This window comes from Papio anubis, chromosome 5 (assembly GCF_008728515.1).
Source record: "Papio anubis isolate 15944 chromosome 5, Panubis1.0, whole genome shotgun sequence".
In the NCBI taxonomy this organism is placed as follows: Eukaryota; Metazoa; Chordata; class Mammalia; order Primates; family Cercopithecidae; genus Papio; species Papio anubis.
In genome coordinates, this window is record NC_044980.1 from 50,127,278 (window position 1) to 50,143,466 (window position 16,189).

The 16,189-nt window shown below is 39.5% G+C and overlaps 2 protein-coding genes across 5 annotated transcripts in view; one reads left to right on the plus strand and one right to left on the minus strand.

Moving 5' to 3' along the window:
• The window catches only part of LOC116274897 (phospholipid phosphatase 1), a 65,471-nt gene that overhangs the window by 14,389 nt on the left and 34,893 nt on the right, over window positions 1–16,189 (minus strand). Inside the window, exons 1-2 of one of the 4 annotated variants that reach the window (XM_031666163.1) lie at window positions 15,437–15,925; window positions 9,205–9,359 (exon numbers count right to left, since the gene is read on the minus strand). The exons of 1 other annotated variant lie outside the window; for it this stretch is intronic. In XM_031666163.1, coding sequence (XP_031522023.1) covers window positions 9,205–9,359; window positions 15,437–15,464 — 183 coding nt within the window. In that variant the 5' untranslated portion in view covers window positions 15,465–15,925. Of the gene's footprint in view, window positions 1–9,204; window positions 9,360–11,890; window positions 12,208–15,436; window positions 15,926–16,189 lie in introns of those variants that run through there. 2 more of the 4 variants (XM_031666164.1, XM_031666161.1) reach the window with 2 other exon arrangements.
• Window positions 3,228–3,554, plus strand: LOC116274898 (cytochrome c oxidase subunit 7C, mitochondrial-like). Its single transcript, XM_031666165.1, has one exon. The coding sequence runs from the start codon at window positions 3,293–3,295 to the stop codon at window positions 3,482–3,484; it is 192 nt and encodes a 63-aa protein (XP_031522025.1). The 5' UTR covers window positions 3,228–3,292; the 3' UTR covers window positions 3,485–3,554.

Sequence of the window (16,189 nt, forward strand, 5' to 3'; positions counted from 1 at the left end):
GCAATACAGACCATCCCTACTCTAGTGAAGATTATTGTCTTACTGCCTATAGAGGTGAAAATAAGAAATGGCAGCACAGCACCTGTGTTTCCATGAAAACAAGGGAGAAATGACAAACAAATGTGAGCAACAGACTGTTTGGATACCAGCTTCCTGCACCAGTACAGGAAAAGGACAGCAAGAAAGATGTGCCATGCCATAAAACCTAACCAACTCCAATCTCCTCTGCCATGCAGGGTAAAATTCTAAAGCCACTTTGCCATAAGAACACTTTACTTATATATTACTTTACACCTTATAAAAATAAACATATTAACCCATTCATTCTTTCTTCCTCAAGACTATCAATTTCTTATTACCATTTAAGTAAGCTATTCAAAACAATAAAAATTATACCTCGGTTACCTGCTTTGTGGGCAGGCTCTCTAAAAAAACATTATTTTTTCAAATAATGTACCAAAAACAAAGAACTTCAGAAAATCCACATATCTATAGTAAATAATCTCCCTCATCTTCCAAAACATTATCAAATTCCAAACTTTACAAATGTGGTATTCCACAACAATTCAACCCAAAAAATATATCCTGTGTTATTTCCCCTCAGGTGTTAATAAAGGGAGTAAAAGTGATTTTTTAAAATTAACTTAGGAGCAATTAGACTACCAAAAATAATAAAAAATATTTCTTAATATTTCTTAAAAAGTCATATTTTATCCTTTAAAATTGTGGATATTGTCCATATATTATTACACTAGCAATATTTATAGTAGAAATCTGAGTAATCAACACCAGAAAAATACACATGCTTAATGGTATACAAAAGCTAGACATTTTTTGTTATGCTAACACACAAACAACATCAGTTGAAAAGGATAATTCAAAGTACATTATTAGAGGCTAGGTGCAGCGGCTCATGCCTGTATTCCCAGCACTTTGGGGAGGCCAAAGTGGGCGGATCACATGAGGCCAGGAGATCAAGACCAGCCTGGCCAACACAGTGAAACCCCATCTCTACCAAAAATACAAAAATTAGCCAGGCATGGTGGTACGTGCCTGTAATCCTAGCTAAGGCACAAGAATTGCTTAAACCCAGGAGGCAGAGGTTGCAGTGAGCCAAGAATGTACCACTGCACTCCAGCCTGGGTGACAAAGGGAGACTCTGTCTCAAAAAAAAAAAAATTATTAGAAATTTTGGGTTGACAGGCTATTTCCATTTCTGTACTTTTAACACTTAGAATGACTTTGCAAAAATCCCAAATCAAAAACTGTAACAATCTACATCCTAAAGGAATTTTAATAGACCAATACTTGGTCTATTAAATGGAGAGGTCTATTAAATGGAGACATAATGGGATTTAAATAATGCATATTTCTGAATTAACCTAGGACAAAGGATTTTTGCATATTAAGATACGTTTACATAGATGTCTTTCTACCATGAGCTACTAACTCACTATGCAATGCACACTTAAGATAAAGTTCATCTTTAATAGTGACAAAGGCTCTTCAGTTGACCAAACATTAGTTAACCAGCTGTGAACCCTCTTCTCAACTAGGCCTCAACCTTGGCCTTTCATGTCAGCCTGTCCTTGTGTGGTGTGCAAGGACAGGACAGGCCCAGTCTTAGCAAAAGTCCTGCTAAGTCAGCTTAGCAAGAAGCCCCTTATCCTTGATATCTGAACACCCTTGATACATGATTAAATTCCTCATCCCCCACCTTTGATATACAAATCTTTGGCCTGCCTTAACAAGAATCTCCTACCCTTGATGTCTCCTCTTCATGATTTTCCATCCACTGATTCCCCTCACCCATAAATCCCCCCTTCTCCTTGTTGTAGTCAGAGTTGAGTTCTCCACCCCAGGTGCAATAGTCTTGAGTAAAGTTTTCCTTAACCATTTTAACAAGTATCAGAATAAATTTATTCAATAATAGAAACCCATATTAGATGGAAAGTCTCCAACTCCTAAGTAAACTTGGGTTGGCAGATTGAAAGGAAAAAATGAAAACTTTTTTAAAAATCTTAAATTGTATCAAACCAACACCTGAGTGCTTTAAACACTTTCAAGGTACCAAGGCTACAGAGTAAAAAGTACAGAGACTGGAGTCTATAACAAAGAATCTGGCCTTTGTCCCTGGGAGAGAGACTCTAAAACCTTAGAATTTCCTGAGTAATAGGGGTGTCTTTGTTATTCTTAAGCCCCTTGGTTCACACTTGGGTTTAGGCTAATGAATGACTCAGGATGGGAGCTGGTCACACTAACCGTGTGATTAGAGGGACAGGGCTTTAAACCAACTCAACCTCCAAGGAGGTGAGGGGAACTAGAGATCAAGTTCAACTGGTTGGCCAATGATTCAATCAATCATGACTACATAATAAAACTCTAATAAAAACAATGGACACTGAAGGTTGCAGGAGCTGCCTGGTTGGTGAACACATCAATGTGCCAGGAAAGTGACACATCTTGATGCCACTGGGAGAGGACAGAAAAGCTCTACATTCAGGCTGTCCTCCACCCTGAGACCTTGACTGTGTATCTTAATTTGGCTCACTCTGATTCCTTATAATAAAACTATAATCATAAGTAAAATGATTTCCTGAGTTCTATGAGTTGTTTTAGCCAATTACCAAACCTGACAGGGTCACAGGAACCCCCAGAGCTACAACCTGGGGAACTTCAAATTTGCACCTGAAAACTACAGTGAGAGCAGTCTTACTGGGGACAATGACCTTAAATCCGTGGAGTCTCATGTTAACTCCAGGCAGTTAATGTCAGAATTGAATTATAGCATGCTGCAACACGCAAGACAAACTTTCCACATTCAAGGAGTTACATTTGTTTGTGTAGGTACACTCAGGTTCATAGACAACCAATCACTTCCAAAAAGACTAGTCAGCTACATAAGATGCTGAGCCACAGGACAAGGAGTGAAGTTTGATTTACTGCGAATTCTCAAAATACAGTTATTTTTATCTTTTTTTTTTTCTTTTGGCACTTTCTTAGAAACAGACAAAATCCACACACATAACAGATAAGCTTCCACAATACTATGTAAAAATGGGTATATAGTTAAGGCATTTAAACTGCAGGTATATGAAAATGAAAACAGAAAAATTTCTAATGGGTTTTTAAAAAATAAAAATAGGCTTCCTTATTTGAAAAAACAATGTTCAAGGGAGGGGAAAAAACAGAAAATATAAGAGATAAAATGAAAATATCTCGGTCTTGGTGAGGTGCCGCCATTTCATCTGTCCTCAGTCTCTGTGCCTTTCGCGGAGCTTCCAGCAGCGCTATGTTGGGCCACAGCATCCGGAGGTTCACAACCTCTGTGGTCCGTAGGAGCCACTATGAGGAGGGCCCTGGGAAGAATTTGCCATTTTCAGTGGAAAACAAGTGGGCGTTACTAGTTAAGATGTGTTTGTACTTTGGATCTGCATTTGCTGCACCCTTCCTTATAGTAAGACACCAACTGCTTAAATCATAAGGATGTTTCAGTTCATCCATTTAACAGAAATGAAGAGCATTTTAAGAGATACAGCCTCTGGAAATGGATCAAACTCTAACTCATGGCATACTACATATGTTTGTCAATAAACTTATGACATTAAAAAAAAAGAAAATATATCATATACTAATAATCCCACTATTCAGAGGGAACCATTACTATTCTTCTCCCTTTACTCTCAATTATTACAAAAATCTTTCCATGTCAATATTATCAAAAATTATGAAATGAATATAATATTTCATCACTAGAATAAATCATAAAATAGTCCCCTATAGCTAAATTATTTATTTCCAATTTTCTTCTATAAAAAGTACTGTAATCAACTGTCTTGTAACTCATTCTCTACATGAAACTTACTTCCAGGATAACTTCCTTCCGGTATAATTTATAGGTCCAACAATACACTCTTTTTAATGCCAATTTATACCCCTGCCAGATTTGTGTATGAGAACACCTGTTTTCTATGCTTGATAAGCTGGGAAAGTTCTTACCTTTGCTACTGTGACAGGCCAAACTGTGTTCTCAGTGCTGCTTTAATATGAACTTAAGACTAAGTCTTAAGAAAAGTTAAATGTTAAAGCATTTATTTCTATTTCTTGACAATTTTCTTCTACTGACAGCTTTCTAGTCATGCCCTTTCCCCATTTTTCTTTGAGGTAGTCATCTGTTTTTCACTAAGTTATAAAATATATAAAGTGGCTGGATGCGGTGGCTCACACCTGTAACCTCAGCACTTTGGGAGGCCGAGGTGGGTGGATTGCTTGAGGTCAGCAGTTCAAGACCAGCCTGGCCAACATGGTGAAACCCCATCTCTACTAAAAATACAAAAAATCAGCCAGTTATAGTGGCACGGGCCTGTAGTCCCAGCTACTCGGAAGGCTGAGGTAGGAGAAGCACTTGAACCCGGGAGGCGGAGGTTGCAGTGAGCTGAGATCACACCACTACACTCCAGTCTGGGCAAGAGTGAGACTCCATCTCAAAAAATATAATACAATAAAATAAAATATATAAAGTGATTAAGCCTTGGTCGGGTGCGGTGGCTCACACCTGTAATCCCAACACTTTGGGAGGCCGAGGTGGGCAGATCATGAGGTCAGGAGTTCGAGACCAGCCTGACCAACATGGTGAAACCCCATCTCTACTAAAAATACAAATATTAGCCGGGCGTTGGTGGCATGCGCCTGTAATCCCAGCTACTCAGGAGGCTGAGGCAGGAGCATCGCTTGAACGCGGGAGGTGGAGGTTGCAGCGTGCCAAAATCGCACCATTGCACTCCAGCTTGGGCAACACAGCGAGACTCCGCCTGAAAAAAAAAGTGATTAAGCCCTTTTCACAAACATCCATGTACATTTCCAGTTTTAGGTCACCATGAATAATACAATCACTCTTTAGAAAGAGTTTTATAAGTTGGTCACAAGCATTGGCTATACTGTTATTTTAGGCTAAATATTTTTGCTAAAAGGTTATGTCATACAGTAATCATGACTTAAGAAAAGCAACTACTTACAGTTGGTACTCAAGTCAATTTAAAATAGCCTATTAAACATAGGCAAGTTTTGTATCCTGAAACTATAAATTTTTAAATTTAGACAAACTATATTATTCATTGCAACATATGAATTTAATACTAACTTTATTGTTACTAACATTACTCTGAAAGTTTGCAAACAAAAAGTCTTACCTTTTTCTAGAAACATAAGAATTTATAAAAATATATAACAAATTACCAAGGGAGAAGGTAGAACTACACAAAGCGAAAAATGATGGGAAAAAAAAAAAGTCTGGTGTCGAATCTAATATGGATCATTAAAATCCAAAAACAACAACAACAAAAAAATGTAAAAGCCAAATAATGCAGAAATCTATAGTTTTCTGAATGTGGCACCTTTTTGGATAGCTAAAGAAGAAACAGTAGAGAATATATTTTTTAAAAAGATTATGAACCCTGCATTGTAAAAATAAATCACTGCTTTAAAATACAGATTTTCTATCACCCGAAATCTTATTTCTGATCAAATTATAAGGCATATTATATTAAAGTTACATTAAGCATAAATAATTCATTTTATAGAAAATAAGTTATTTTCTATATATAACAACAGATGTTATACACAAACTATTAAAACAAACAAATCTACCCCAAGAATTTGCAAGAATCCCTTCCTGCACATTCAAGCACATTTAAGGCCCAGAAACTGGCCAAATACTACTTCTTTAATTAAAAATAAATTGGCATCAGGCCAGGAGTGGTGGCTCATGCCCGTAATCCCAGTACTTTGGGAGGTCAAGGCTGGCGGATCACCTGAGGTCAGAAGTTCAAGACCAGCCTGACCAATATGGTGAAACCCTGCCTCTATTAAAAATACAAAACATTGGCCGGGTGTGCTGGCTCACACCTGTAATTCCAGCACTTTGGGAGGCCGAGGCGGGCGGATCACGAGGTTAGGAGACCGAGACCATCCTGGCTAACACGGTGAAACCCCGTCTCTACTAAAAATGCAAAAAATTAGCCGGGCGTGGCGGCGGGCGCCTGTAGTTCCAGCTACTTGGGAGGCTGAGGCAGGAGAATGGTGTGAACCCGGGAGGGGGAGCTTGCAGTGAACCAAGATCGTGCCACTGCACTCCAGCCTGGGCAACTGAGTGAGATTCCGTCTCAAAAAAAAAAAATACAAAAAATTATCTGAGCATGGTGGTACATGTCTGTAGTTCCAGCTACTCAGGAACCTGAGGCAGGAGAATTGCTTGAACCAAGGAGGGGAAGGTTGCAGTTGCAGTAAGCCAAGATCATGCCACTGCACTCCAGCCTGGGCAACAGGACAAGACTCCATCTCAAAACAAACAAATAAATAAATCATTGGCATTAAAATATTTTTCCAGGTCAATTCTAACAGCAGACTCACAGGAATTAATACCCAAGAACTCAAAGATTGATACTCTTTTTCCACTCCTTAAATAAAAAAATTTAGCCTTATTGCTATTTAAGCTGTTTGATATTATAATACTATAACTAAAAAAAAAAAAATTTGTTATAAAGATAAGTAAAAAAACAAAGCACAAAACTAAATCTGTGGTGTGCTCACAATGACATAAAAACTGTCAAACTAGGTTGGGTGTGGTGGCCCACGCCTGTAATCCCAGCACTTTGGGATTACAAAGCAGGTGGATCACCTGAGGTCAGGAGTTTGAGACCAGCCTGGCCAACATGGTAAAACACCGTCTCTACTAAAACTACAAAAATTAGCCAGGTGTGGTGGTGCATGCCTGTAGTCCCAGCTACTTGGGAGGTCGAGGTAGGAGAATTGCTTGAACCTGGGAGGCGGAGGTTGCACTGAGTCGAGATTGTGCCACTGCACTCCAGCCCGGACAACAGAGCAAGACTCCATCTCAAAAAAAATAAAAATAAAAAACAAACAGCAGCAACAACAACAAAAAAAAAACTATCAAACTAAAGGAAACATCAAAATGCCACCAGTAGTTGTCTTCAGGTAGTAGAACTAAGGGCTATTTATTTTCTCTTTCTACTTTATAATCATTTTTTTTTAATTAATAAAAGATTATGGGCCAGGTGCATGTTGCCAGGTGGCCAACACAGTGAAACTCCATCTCTACTAAAAATACAAAAATTAGCTGGGCGTGGTGACAAGCACCTGTAATTCCAGCTACTTGAGAGGCTGAGGCAGGAGAATCGCTTGAACCCGAGCTGAAGCAGGGTAGATTGCTTGAGGTCAGGAGTTCAAGACCAGCCTGGCCAATATGGTGAAACCCCATCTCTACTAAAAAATACAAAAATTAGCTGGGCATGGCGGCACACGCCTATAGTCCCAGCTTCTCAGGAGAGTTAGGCAGGAGAATCACCTGAACCTGGGAGGCAGAGATTGCAGTGAGCCAATATTACACCACTGCACTCCAGCCTGGGCGACAAGAGCAAAACTCCATCTCAAAAAAATATATATATTATTATTACAATTAATTTATTCACTCTCAAGCAATTATCTCCTCAAATACAGGGGCAAGTTTTTTTAAAGAAAAAGAAACTTTATCTGGCAATAGTTGCTCAAAATCATGGCTACAACTACTTAGTACTTCATATAGTACAGTAACACTGTCTATTGTCATCCAAGTGGCAGTACTTCCCTGCACACAGTTTCTCCTAAGCTGAATGGCTAAAATTTAAGTAACCAGTTATGGTGGGATTTATTTTTTAGAAAAAGAAGTATCTCCTTAAACTAAATCCTAGATTTTATGCTAGATTTTTCTATCATTTTACTCCCATAAAAGTAGCTATAATCAAATTAGAATTATAAGAATATATTAATACTTGTATCTCTTAGAACATAATAAAATACTGGACCCCTTCACCTTCAAAATACTGAGCTAATGGCCATTAGAAAAAAATCTACTAGACAAAAAGACAAAATGAACTCAGATACATAAACTGGAAAAACAAACAATTAGGTTATTATTCTTACCCAATTTGGGAGCAAAATAGAGAGAGAAAAGCCAGCCAGTCCTACAGCAGAACAAGGTTGCTGAGTTTACTGAGACACTAAATTTTTGTAAGTCGAGGACAGCCAAGTAACAAGACAGGTGGCCAGAGGAGAAATATGGTGTGATATGCTTCACTGCCAAGATACTCAAGGAGGTAAATCTTCACCTTGCTCCTTCCCTTCTATTTCCAAGTCACATAAAATCACAATGGCAAGACTTAGGAATGAGAGCCAAGGGTAAAGAAAGTAGGCATAATATCCCAAATGGCAATCTTAACCTAGTTTGTGAATCTTAACTTAGAATGACAGTTTTTAATTACTTAAAACAGTGAAACCCAGTATTATCCTACAAACTGATGAACTATCTGAAGGACAGTACAAAGTAAGAAATGGTGACTTCTTTTTTTTTTTTTTTTGAGACAGAGTTTCGCTCTTATTGCCCAGGCTGGAGTTCAATGGCGTGATCTCTGCTCACAGCAATTTCCACCTCCCGGGTTCAAGCAATTCTCCTGCCTCAGCCTCCTGAGTAGCTAGGGTTACAGGCATGCGCCATCACGCCCAGCTAATTCTGTATTTTTAGTAGAGAAGGGGTTTCTCCATGTTGGTCAGGCTGGTCTTGAACTGCTGACCTCAGGTGATCCGTCCACCTCGGCCTCCCGAAGTGCTGGGATTACAGGCGTGAGCCACCATACCCAGCCAGTAGTGACATATCTTAATGTATTCTAATAATTTTATTCTGCATATATATTTGTGATCTTTCTGCTGAGTTTGTTTTCTCAAATTTAATATGCAAACATTTTCATTTTTCATGGCCTCAATTTCCACTTAACAGTATGATAAAGCAAGCATAATCTTAGTTTCAGCTCTGCCATACAATAGCTTACTGGGCTTTAACAAGTGTCTGGACCTAAGTTTCTTCATTTGTTTACTGAGAGGAGTTGGTCCAAATGACTCAAAAAGACTCTCCTATTCAAAAATAATCACTGTATCATTCTTACAGAATGACATCAAGTTGTTCTGGGTAACATCCACTTTTAACTGGAGAAACACTGCCTCTGGACTAAAACAGTGGGTATATTCCTCAAGCAATCATTCACCATATTAACACTGGTGAAGACAGTACTGTGGATTTACCCCCACCCCAACTCCATACTTCATCCAACCTCCAGCACAACAAACCCATCACTACCTACTTATTAATTTACTTACAGAGGAAATGGGCAAGCCAACCCCTACTAGGATGAGGACAGTGGATGTGACGGTACTGTCATGGTACGGATAGTTGATGCTGTTGTCTTTACAGAAAAAGCCTCTCTGAAATGGATATATTTGGCCCAATTTTAGAACAGCCATAGGCATGGAAGCTGTTGGGGAAGGGAAAAAAAGACACACATGATTAAATTCAATTCACTTCATTAGGAAGTAAAGTCTACTGAATGGGATGCAAATTCTAGCCATATTTTACCCTCTCTGGAGATGGATCTCCATTATACCCAAGGGCAAAGATTAAGAAAATCATGCAGCATCATTTGCTTGTCCATATCAGCCCCACCTTTTTCCAAGTATAAATACTATTACTTGCATTGACCTCCGATTTTAGAAATAACCAGTAAAAGAGACTTCTACAAGGAGAGCAAAATTGGCCCATGGAAAAATAAAGCTGAGAAAACAGGAAGGTTTTCCATTTTTCATTCTGTAGTTAATTCGTTTTTAATTGAATTGCTTTATATTGAACTGTGTTTAAGAAAAAAGGCAAAATTCCATAAATAAATTCAGTAATTAATATCATAACAGCCAAATATCATCCAGGAGAAGAAACATGTAGAACTTTGCTTCACATTAGAATTTTTAAATTTTTTTCTACATTAGAATTTAAACTAATAGGGTTAGGAAACAATAGAAACCAAGCCAAGTATGGTGGCTCATGCCTGTAATCCCAGCACTTTGGGAGGCTAAGGCGGGCAGATCACTTGACATGAAGAATTCAAGACGAGCCTGGCCAATATGGTGAAGCCCCGTTTCTACTAAAAACACAAAAATTAGCCAGGCGTGGTGGCGCATGCCTGTAGTCTCAGCTACTGGGCAGACTGAAGCAGGAGAATCACTTGAACCCAGGGGGCAGAGGTCGCAGTGAGTCGAGATTGCACCACTGCACTCCAGCCTGGTCGACAGAGCAAGACTCCATCTCAGGAAAAAAAAAAAAAAAGAAAGAGAGAGAGAAAGAAAATGATAGGAACCATAAGTATATATTCAGTAATAAAATAGAAAGAAAAAGCCTTTTGTTTTCCAAAGACAAACAAACAACTGGTTTTATTAGCCCTGGCAAGGCTCCAAAACCACTTTTAACAAGTTATACCGAAATAATTTTCAGTTGAAATTTTGCACCTAAATAAAATGACCCTGAAAGATCAAAGTTAAATAATTTAAATTAGTGGCTTCTTAAGATGTTCAAGGCCGTGCGTGGTGGCTCAAGCCTGTAATCCCAGCACTCTGGGAGGCCGAGATGGGCGGATCACGAGGTCAGGAGATCGGAGACCATCCTGGCTAACACAGTGAAACCCCGTCTCTACTAAAAAATACAAAAAACTAGCCGGGCGAGGTGGCGGGCGCCTGTAGTCCCAGCTACTCGGGAGGCTGAGGCAGAAGAATGGCGTAAATCCGAGAGGCGGAGTTTGCAGTGAGCCGAGATCCGGCCACTGCACTCCAGCCTGGGCGACAGAGCTAGACTCTGTCTCAAAAAAACAACAAAAAAAAGATGTTCAAATTTACCATGCTTTTAGGCTTTGTTTTATACAATTCAAACATTCAAGCATCTACTCACTCACTGTATGCGCAACACTAAGCCATACTTAGGGAAGACAAATTTGTATAAAACAAATACTAAATTCAAGAACCTAAATTGTATATGCAGAAAAAGAATGTATACCCAGTAAATTGTTTAAAAAGAAATCCCAAGGCAGATTTTTTGGGGAAAATGATGAAACTGTTCTGTATATTGATTGAGATAGTAATTCCACAACTCTTTTATTACATGTAAAGTTAAGAAGAAATACCATAAAAGGCAGAAATATGCCATAAAAATACAAATATAATTACTAAAATGGCATAGAAGGACCTATAGGAATTCAGAGCTCAACATAAACTGGAGGAGTTAGAAAAGACTATTAAAGAAGAGGCAACTGAGTTGAACTTGAAATGACAGGTAAAACACAGGCAATAGGGAGGAGCACGGGGAGACCATTTAGTGGTAGAGGAAGGCAGGGAAGCATGAGAATTGCAACAAGAGCACAAAGGGAATGAGCAGGAAGTTTTCAAGGTACATACATTTTGTAGCCAACATGTATTGCACGCTTGCACATGCTGGGAATTAGGCCACATAGATTAACTCAATCCTTACCTCACCTCTGTGAAGTAGGTATTATCACTACTTGCTTTTTTCATATAACGTTGTTGAAGCTTAGAGAAATGAGGAACATTGCTGAAACTAGAAAGTGGTGGAACCAAGGTTCCAACACAAGCTATCTCTTTCTAGAGTTAGGGAATATATGGCCTCCCATGGAGACAAGTGATCTGGCTAGGTTAACAGGTTAGAATTGCAGCAAGGAAGATATGATTGGGAGAAGGAGAACCTGTCCTTTAAAAACCTCACTTAGTATAATACATGCCATGTTCACGATAAGAACTCAAAGTAGGCTGAGTACAGTGAGTGGATCACACCTATAAACCCAACATGTTGAAAGGTTGAGGCAGAAAGACCCCTTGAGTTCAGGAGTTCAAGACTAGTCTGGGCAACATATTGAGACCTCATCTCTAAAAAAGAAATTTTTTAATTGGCTGGGCATGGTGGCATGTGCCTATAGTCCCAGTTACTCAGGAGGGTGAGGGAGGAGGATACCTTGAGCTCGAGAGGTAAAGGCTTCAGTAAGCCATGTTCACACCACTGCACCCCAGCCTGGGTAACAGGACAACACCCTGTCTCAAAAAAAAAAAGGAGGAGGAGGAAAAAAAAACTGAAAGTTAACGGAACAATGTACTATTTGCTACAGATTATCTCTGAATTCTGCAATTCTATGGTTTTTCATGGGAATAACAGTGCTTGAGATTTCTGTGTTTATTAAAAGATTATAGGAGTCAGGCACGGTGACTAACACCTGTAATCCCAGTGATTCAGGAGGCTGAGGCGAGAGGATCACTTGAGGCCAGAAGTTCAAGATCACTCTGGGCAACACAGCAAGACTTTGTCTCTAAAAAGTATTTTTAAAAATTAGCTGGGAGGCCAGGTGAGGTGGCTCATGCTTGTAATCCCAGCACTTTGGGAAGCCAAGGCAGGTGGATCACAAGGTCAGGCGATCAAGACCATCTTGGCTAATACGATGAAACCCTGTCTATACTAAAAATACAAAAACTTAGCTGGGCGTGGTAGAATGCACCTGTAGTCCCAGTTACTTGGAAGGCTGAGGCAGGAGAATCACTTGAACCTGAGAGGCGGAGGTTGCAGTGAGCTGAGATCGCGCCACTGTACTCCAGCCTGGGCGACAGAGTGAGACTCCATCTCAAAAAAAAAAAAAAAAAAAAACACTAGCTGAGCATAGTGGTACACACCAATAGTCCCAGATATTTGGGAAGCTGAGGAGGAAGAATTACTTGAGCCCAACAATTTGAGGCTACGTTGAGCCATGATTATGCCACTGTATTCCAACATGGGTGACAGAGCAAGACTCCCAACTCCAAAGAAAGAAAAAGGATTATGGGTTTAAAACACTTGAAATGACATAAGTTTGTAGGAAATAAAATATCACTGTCCTCTTTTGCTCAGGGTCAGCAACATGGTAAAATGAGGAAGTTTAGAAATTAACTTCCAGAAAAAAAAAGAGAGAGAGAGAGAGCAAGAAGAAACACAAGTATTTACAGTTTTGAAATAATCTACTAATTAGGTGATAAGTAGTGAGTAGATAGTGGAAACAGAATAGGATGCACAGAAGAATGTTTTGAATACAGAAATGATACAAAACTTGTGGACTGATCACAAATGCTGAGACAGACCTGGAGATGGCACTTCAGGGTTTGGACATATGAAAAATGAAACTTCCATTGATAGAAATGAGAAGTTGCCAGGGGAAGCTCATTTATGGTGGAAGAATGTTAGTTTAGTATTGAGAATACTGCCTTTGGGGCCATCTGATGCCTCCCTAAATGCTCAGCCTCATCCTCCACTGTCCCCTTAAGGCTCCAATCACAAAGAACCACTTGCTGTTGCCGAAACATACTGTTTTCAAAACCTTAGGTTTCATAGGGATTTGAAATGCTCAGCCTTCTACTGGGGATAGTTGCTCTCTCATTTCTCCTTGAAGTCCAAGCCAGGTACTCCCTTCTTATCTGTCCCATGGCACCATGTACATATGTCTAACACACTGTACTTTAACTTTTTATGTGTGTGTCAGCAACTCAGAGGTCAAAGGCTATCTTTATGATTTTTGTAACCTTTGTATCAGGCACACAGATCTGAACAAAAATTTATTGGCCAGGCGCGGTGGCTCACACCTGTAATCCCAGCACTTTGGGAGGCAAAGGTGGGTGGATCACAAGGTCAGGAGTTCAAGACTAGCTTGGCCAATATGGCAAAACCCCGTCTCTACTAAAAAACATAAAAAATAAAAAAATTAGCCAGGCGTGGTGGCAGGCGCCCAAAATCCCAGCTACTCGGGAGGCTGAGGCAGGAGAATCGCTTGAACCCGGGAGGCGGAGGTTGTGGTGAGCCAAGATGGCGTCATTGCACTCCAGCCTGGGCAACAAGAGCAAAACTCTGTCTCAAAAACCAAAAAAAATTGTATTAAATGGCTAAGTGAATAAAATTCAGGGTAAAGATCAGAAGTAGAGAAAGATGTATAAGTTGTTGGCATTATAAGTTGCAACTTAAACTAGAAGAATAAAACAGTTCTTACAGAAGGCAAATCAAGACTGAAAGAGACAAAGCAATCAGCTAAGGATGAATATCCACAGAGAAAACATGAAAAGAGGCTATAGGTGGAGAGAAAGAAAGGATGCTAACAGGCTCCAAGGGGCAAGGGCTGTGTCTGTCTTGTTCAGCAGCATATCTGGCCATTCTTTAAACAAAAGAATGAATGAACAATAGAGAAGTAGGACAATGCTGTGATACAAAAACCAAAGCTCAGAGTATCTAGTACATGGTAAATCTAATATGTCAAATGCTAAGACATCAAGGAGCATGAGAACTGAGTGAAGACTGAGGTCTTTACTGAGACTGTATTATATCATCTCCACTAATACAACAATGGTATCTTCATAAAGAAACTTAGTGTGGAGCGTTGTTCAATATTGGGTTGTTATTGTCTAAGCATCCCTTTCTTCAAGTTAAATATGTCAAAATTATGTCCCCTACTGTTCATATGTATTACACACATACAGAGAGGCATGTCCATCCCTCGAGAGTAAACAGATACCTCTATTCCAAAAAACAATGGAATAGTCTTTATCTGCTACTGAGATGGTTTTTTTTTGTTTTGTTTTGTTTTTGTTTTTGTTTTGAGACAGAGTCTTGCTCTGTGGCCCAGGCTGGATAGTGCAGAGGTGCGACCTTGGCTCACTGCAACCTCCGCCTCCCAGTTTCAACTGATTCTCCAACTTCAGCCTCCTGATTAGCTGGGACCACAGGCACATGCAACCAAGCCCGGCTAATTTTTGTAGTTTCAGTAAAGATGGGTTTTCACCGTGTTGACCAGGCTCATCTTGAACTCCTGCCCTCAAGTGATCTACCTGTCTCGGCCTCCCAAACTGCTGGGATTACAGACATGAGCCACCATACCCGACCGAGATTATTTTTAATGTTAATTTTTTAGAGTAGTGCTGAGAGTTCTGTGTTAAAGTTAGTGTTCTAGGAAGATTCTTCTCCTTATAAACACTTTCTTAGGACAGATACACTTTCTCCTTAATATCTAAAGAACATAGATACTGTTTTGACCCTAATCATAGTTCTAGGATATTTTTCTCTTAATTAAAATTTCCTTAAGAGGAGTCACTTTTAAATTCTGTAATAACCGCCGGGCATGGTGGCTCATCCTCTACCTGGGACTACAGCTGCTATCAGGCAGCCTTCTCCACACAGCTCTCTTTTTGGGGTAGCACTCTTCTCTTTGTGCTTCAGATCTAAGGGGCAATATTCCCATCCTCTCTGTTGCTAGCCCAGGATACTACAATATCTCTTGTTGATTTTCTAAACTCTGCCCACCTATTTGTGAATACTTGCTTCATTTAATCCTCTTCAAATTATCCAGCTTGAGTATGCCATCTGTTTCTTATCAGGACCATGGGTGACAGTACCACATACATATTTTGATCTTGCTAAACACAACTGTTAGGCATGTATGCCTGCTCTTAGTGCACTATTTCTATGATACGTCAAGGAAAACAGACACATGAATACCTGGATAGATGCAAACAGATGTTCCCATATTCTCCTTAGTTCAGTGATAGTTGAAATCTCTTCCATTTTATTAAATATATATCATATATACTTCCTCAAATATGTGCTGTTACAAAATATTCCAATGGAATAAATCTAAAATGTATTTTACAAAGAGAAAGACTAAAGTACATCAATGTTAATCCCTAATATATAGAAGGTAAAGAAGTACTAAATTTATTTTGAAAAGCATGAAATAAAAATCAAGTTATTAAAGTGACTATACTGACTCCTGTACCCACTCCCTTCCCCAAGTTTCTCTAAAGATCTCATTTCAGACATTTAAATGAATATTATGCTACACAACAGGGAAACTCAGATGTCCATCCCCTAGTTATTCATTCGAACATTTCCATTGCCATAATACGGTAGCTGCAATGCCAGGAAAGAAGAAAGGAAAAAAGACTAAAAGAGGGGAAAAATGAAAAAGACCTCAAATAATTTTTTTTTTAAGAGACTGGGTCTTACTCTGTCACCTAGGGTGGGGTCCACTGGCATGATCATAGTTCACTGTAACTTTGAACTCTTGGGCTCAAGCAATCCTCTCACCTCAGCCTCCCAATTCCTGGCTAATTTTTTTTTTTTTTTTTGTAGGGACAGAGTCTCACTATGTTTCCCAGGCTGGTCTCAAACTCCTGGACTCAAGCAATCCTCCTGCCTCGGCCTCCCAAAGTGCTGGGATTACACATATGAACCAGCATACCCACCCACCAC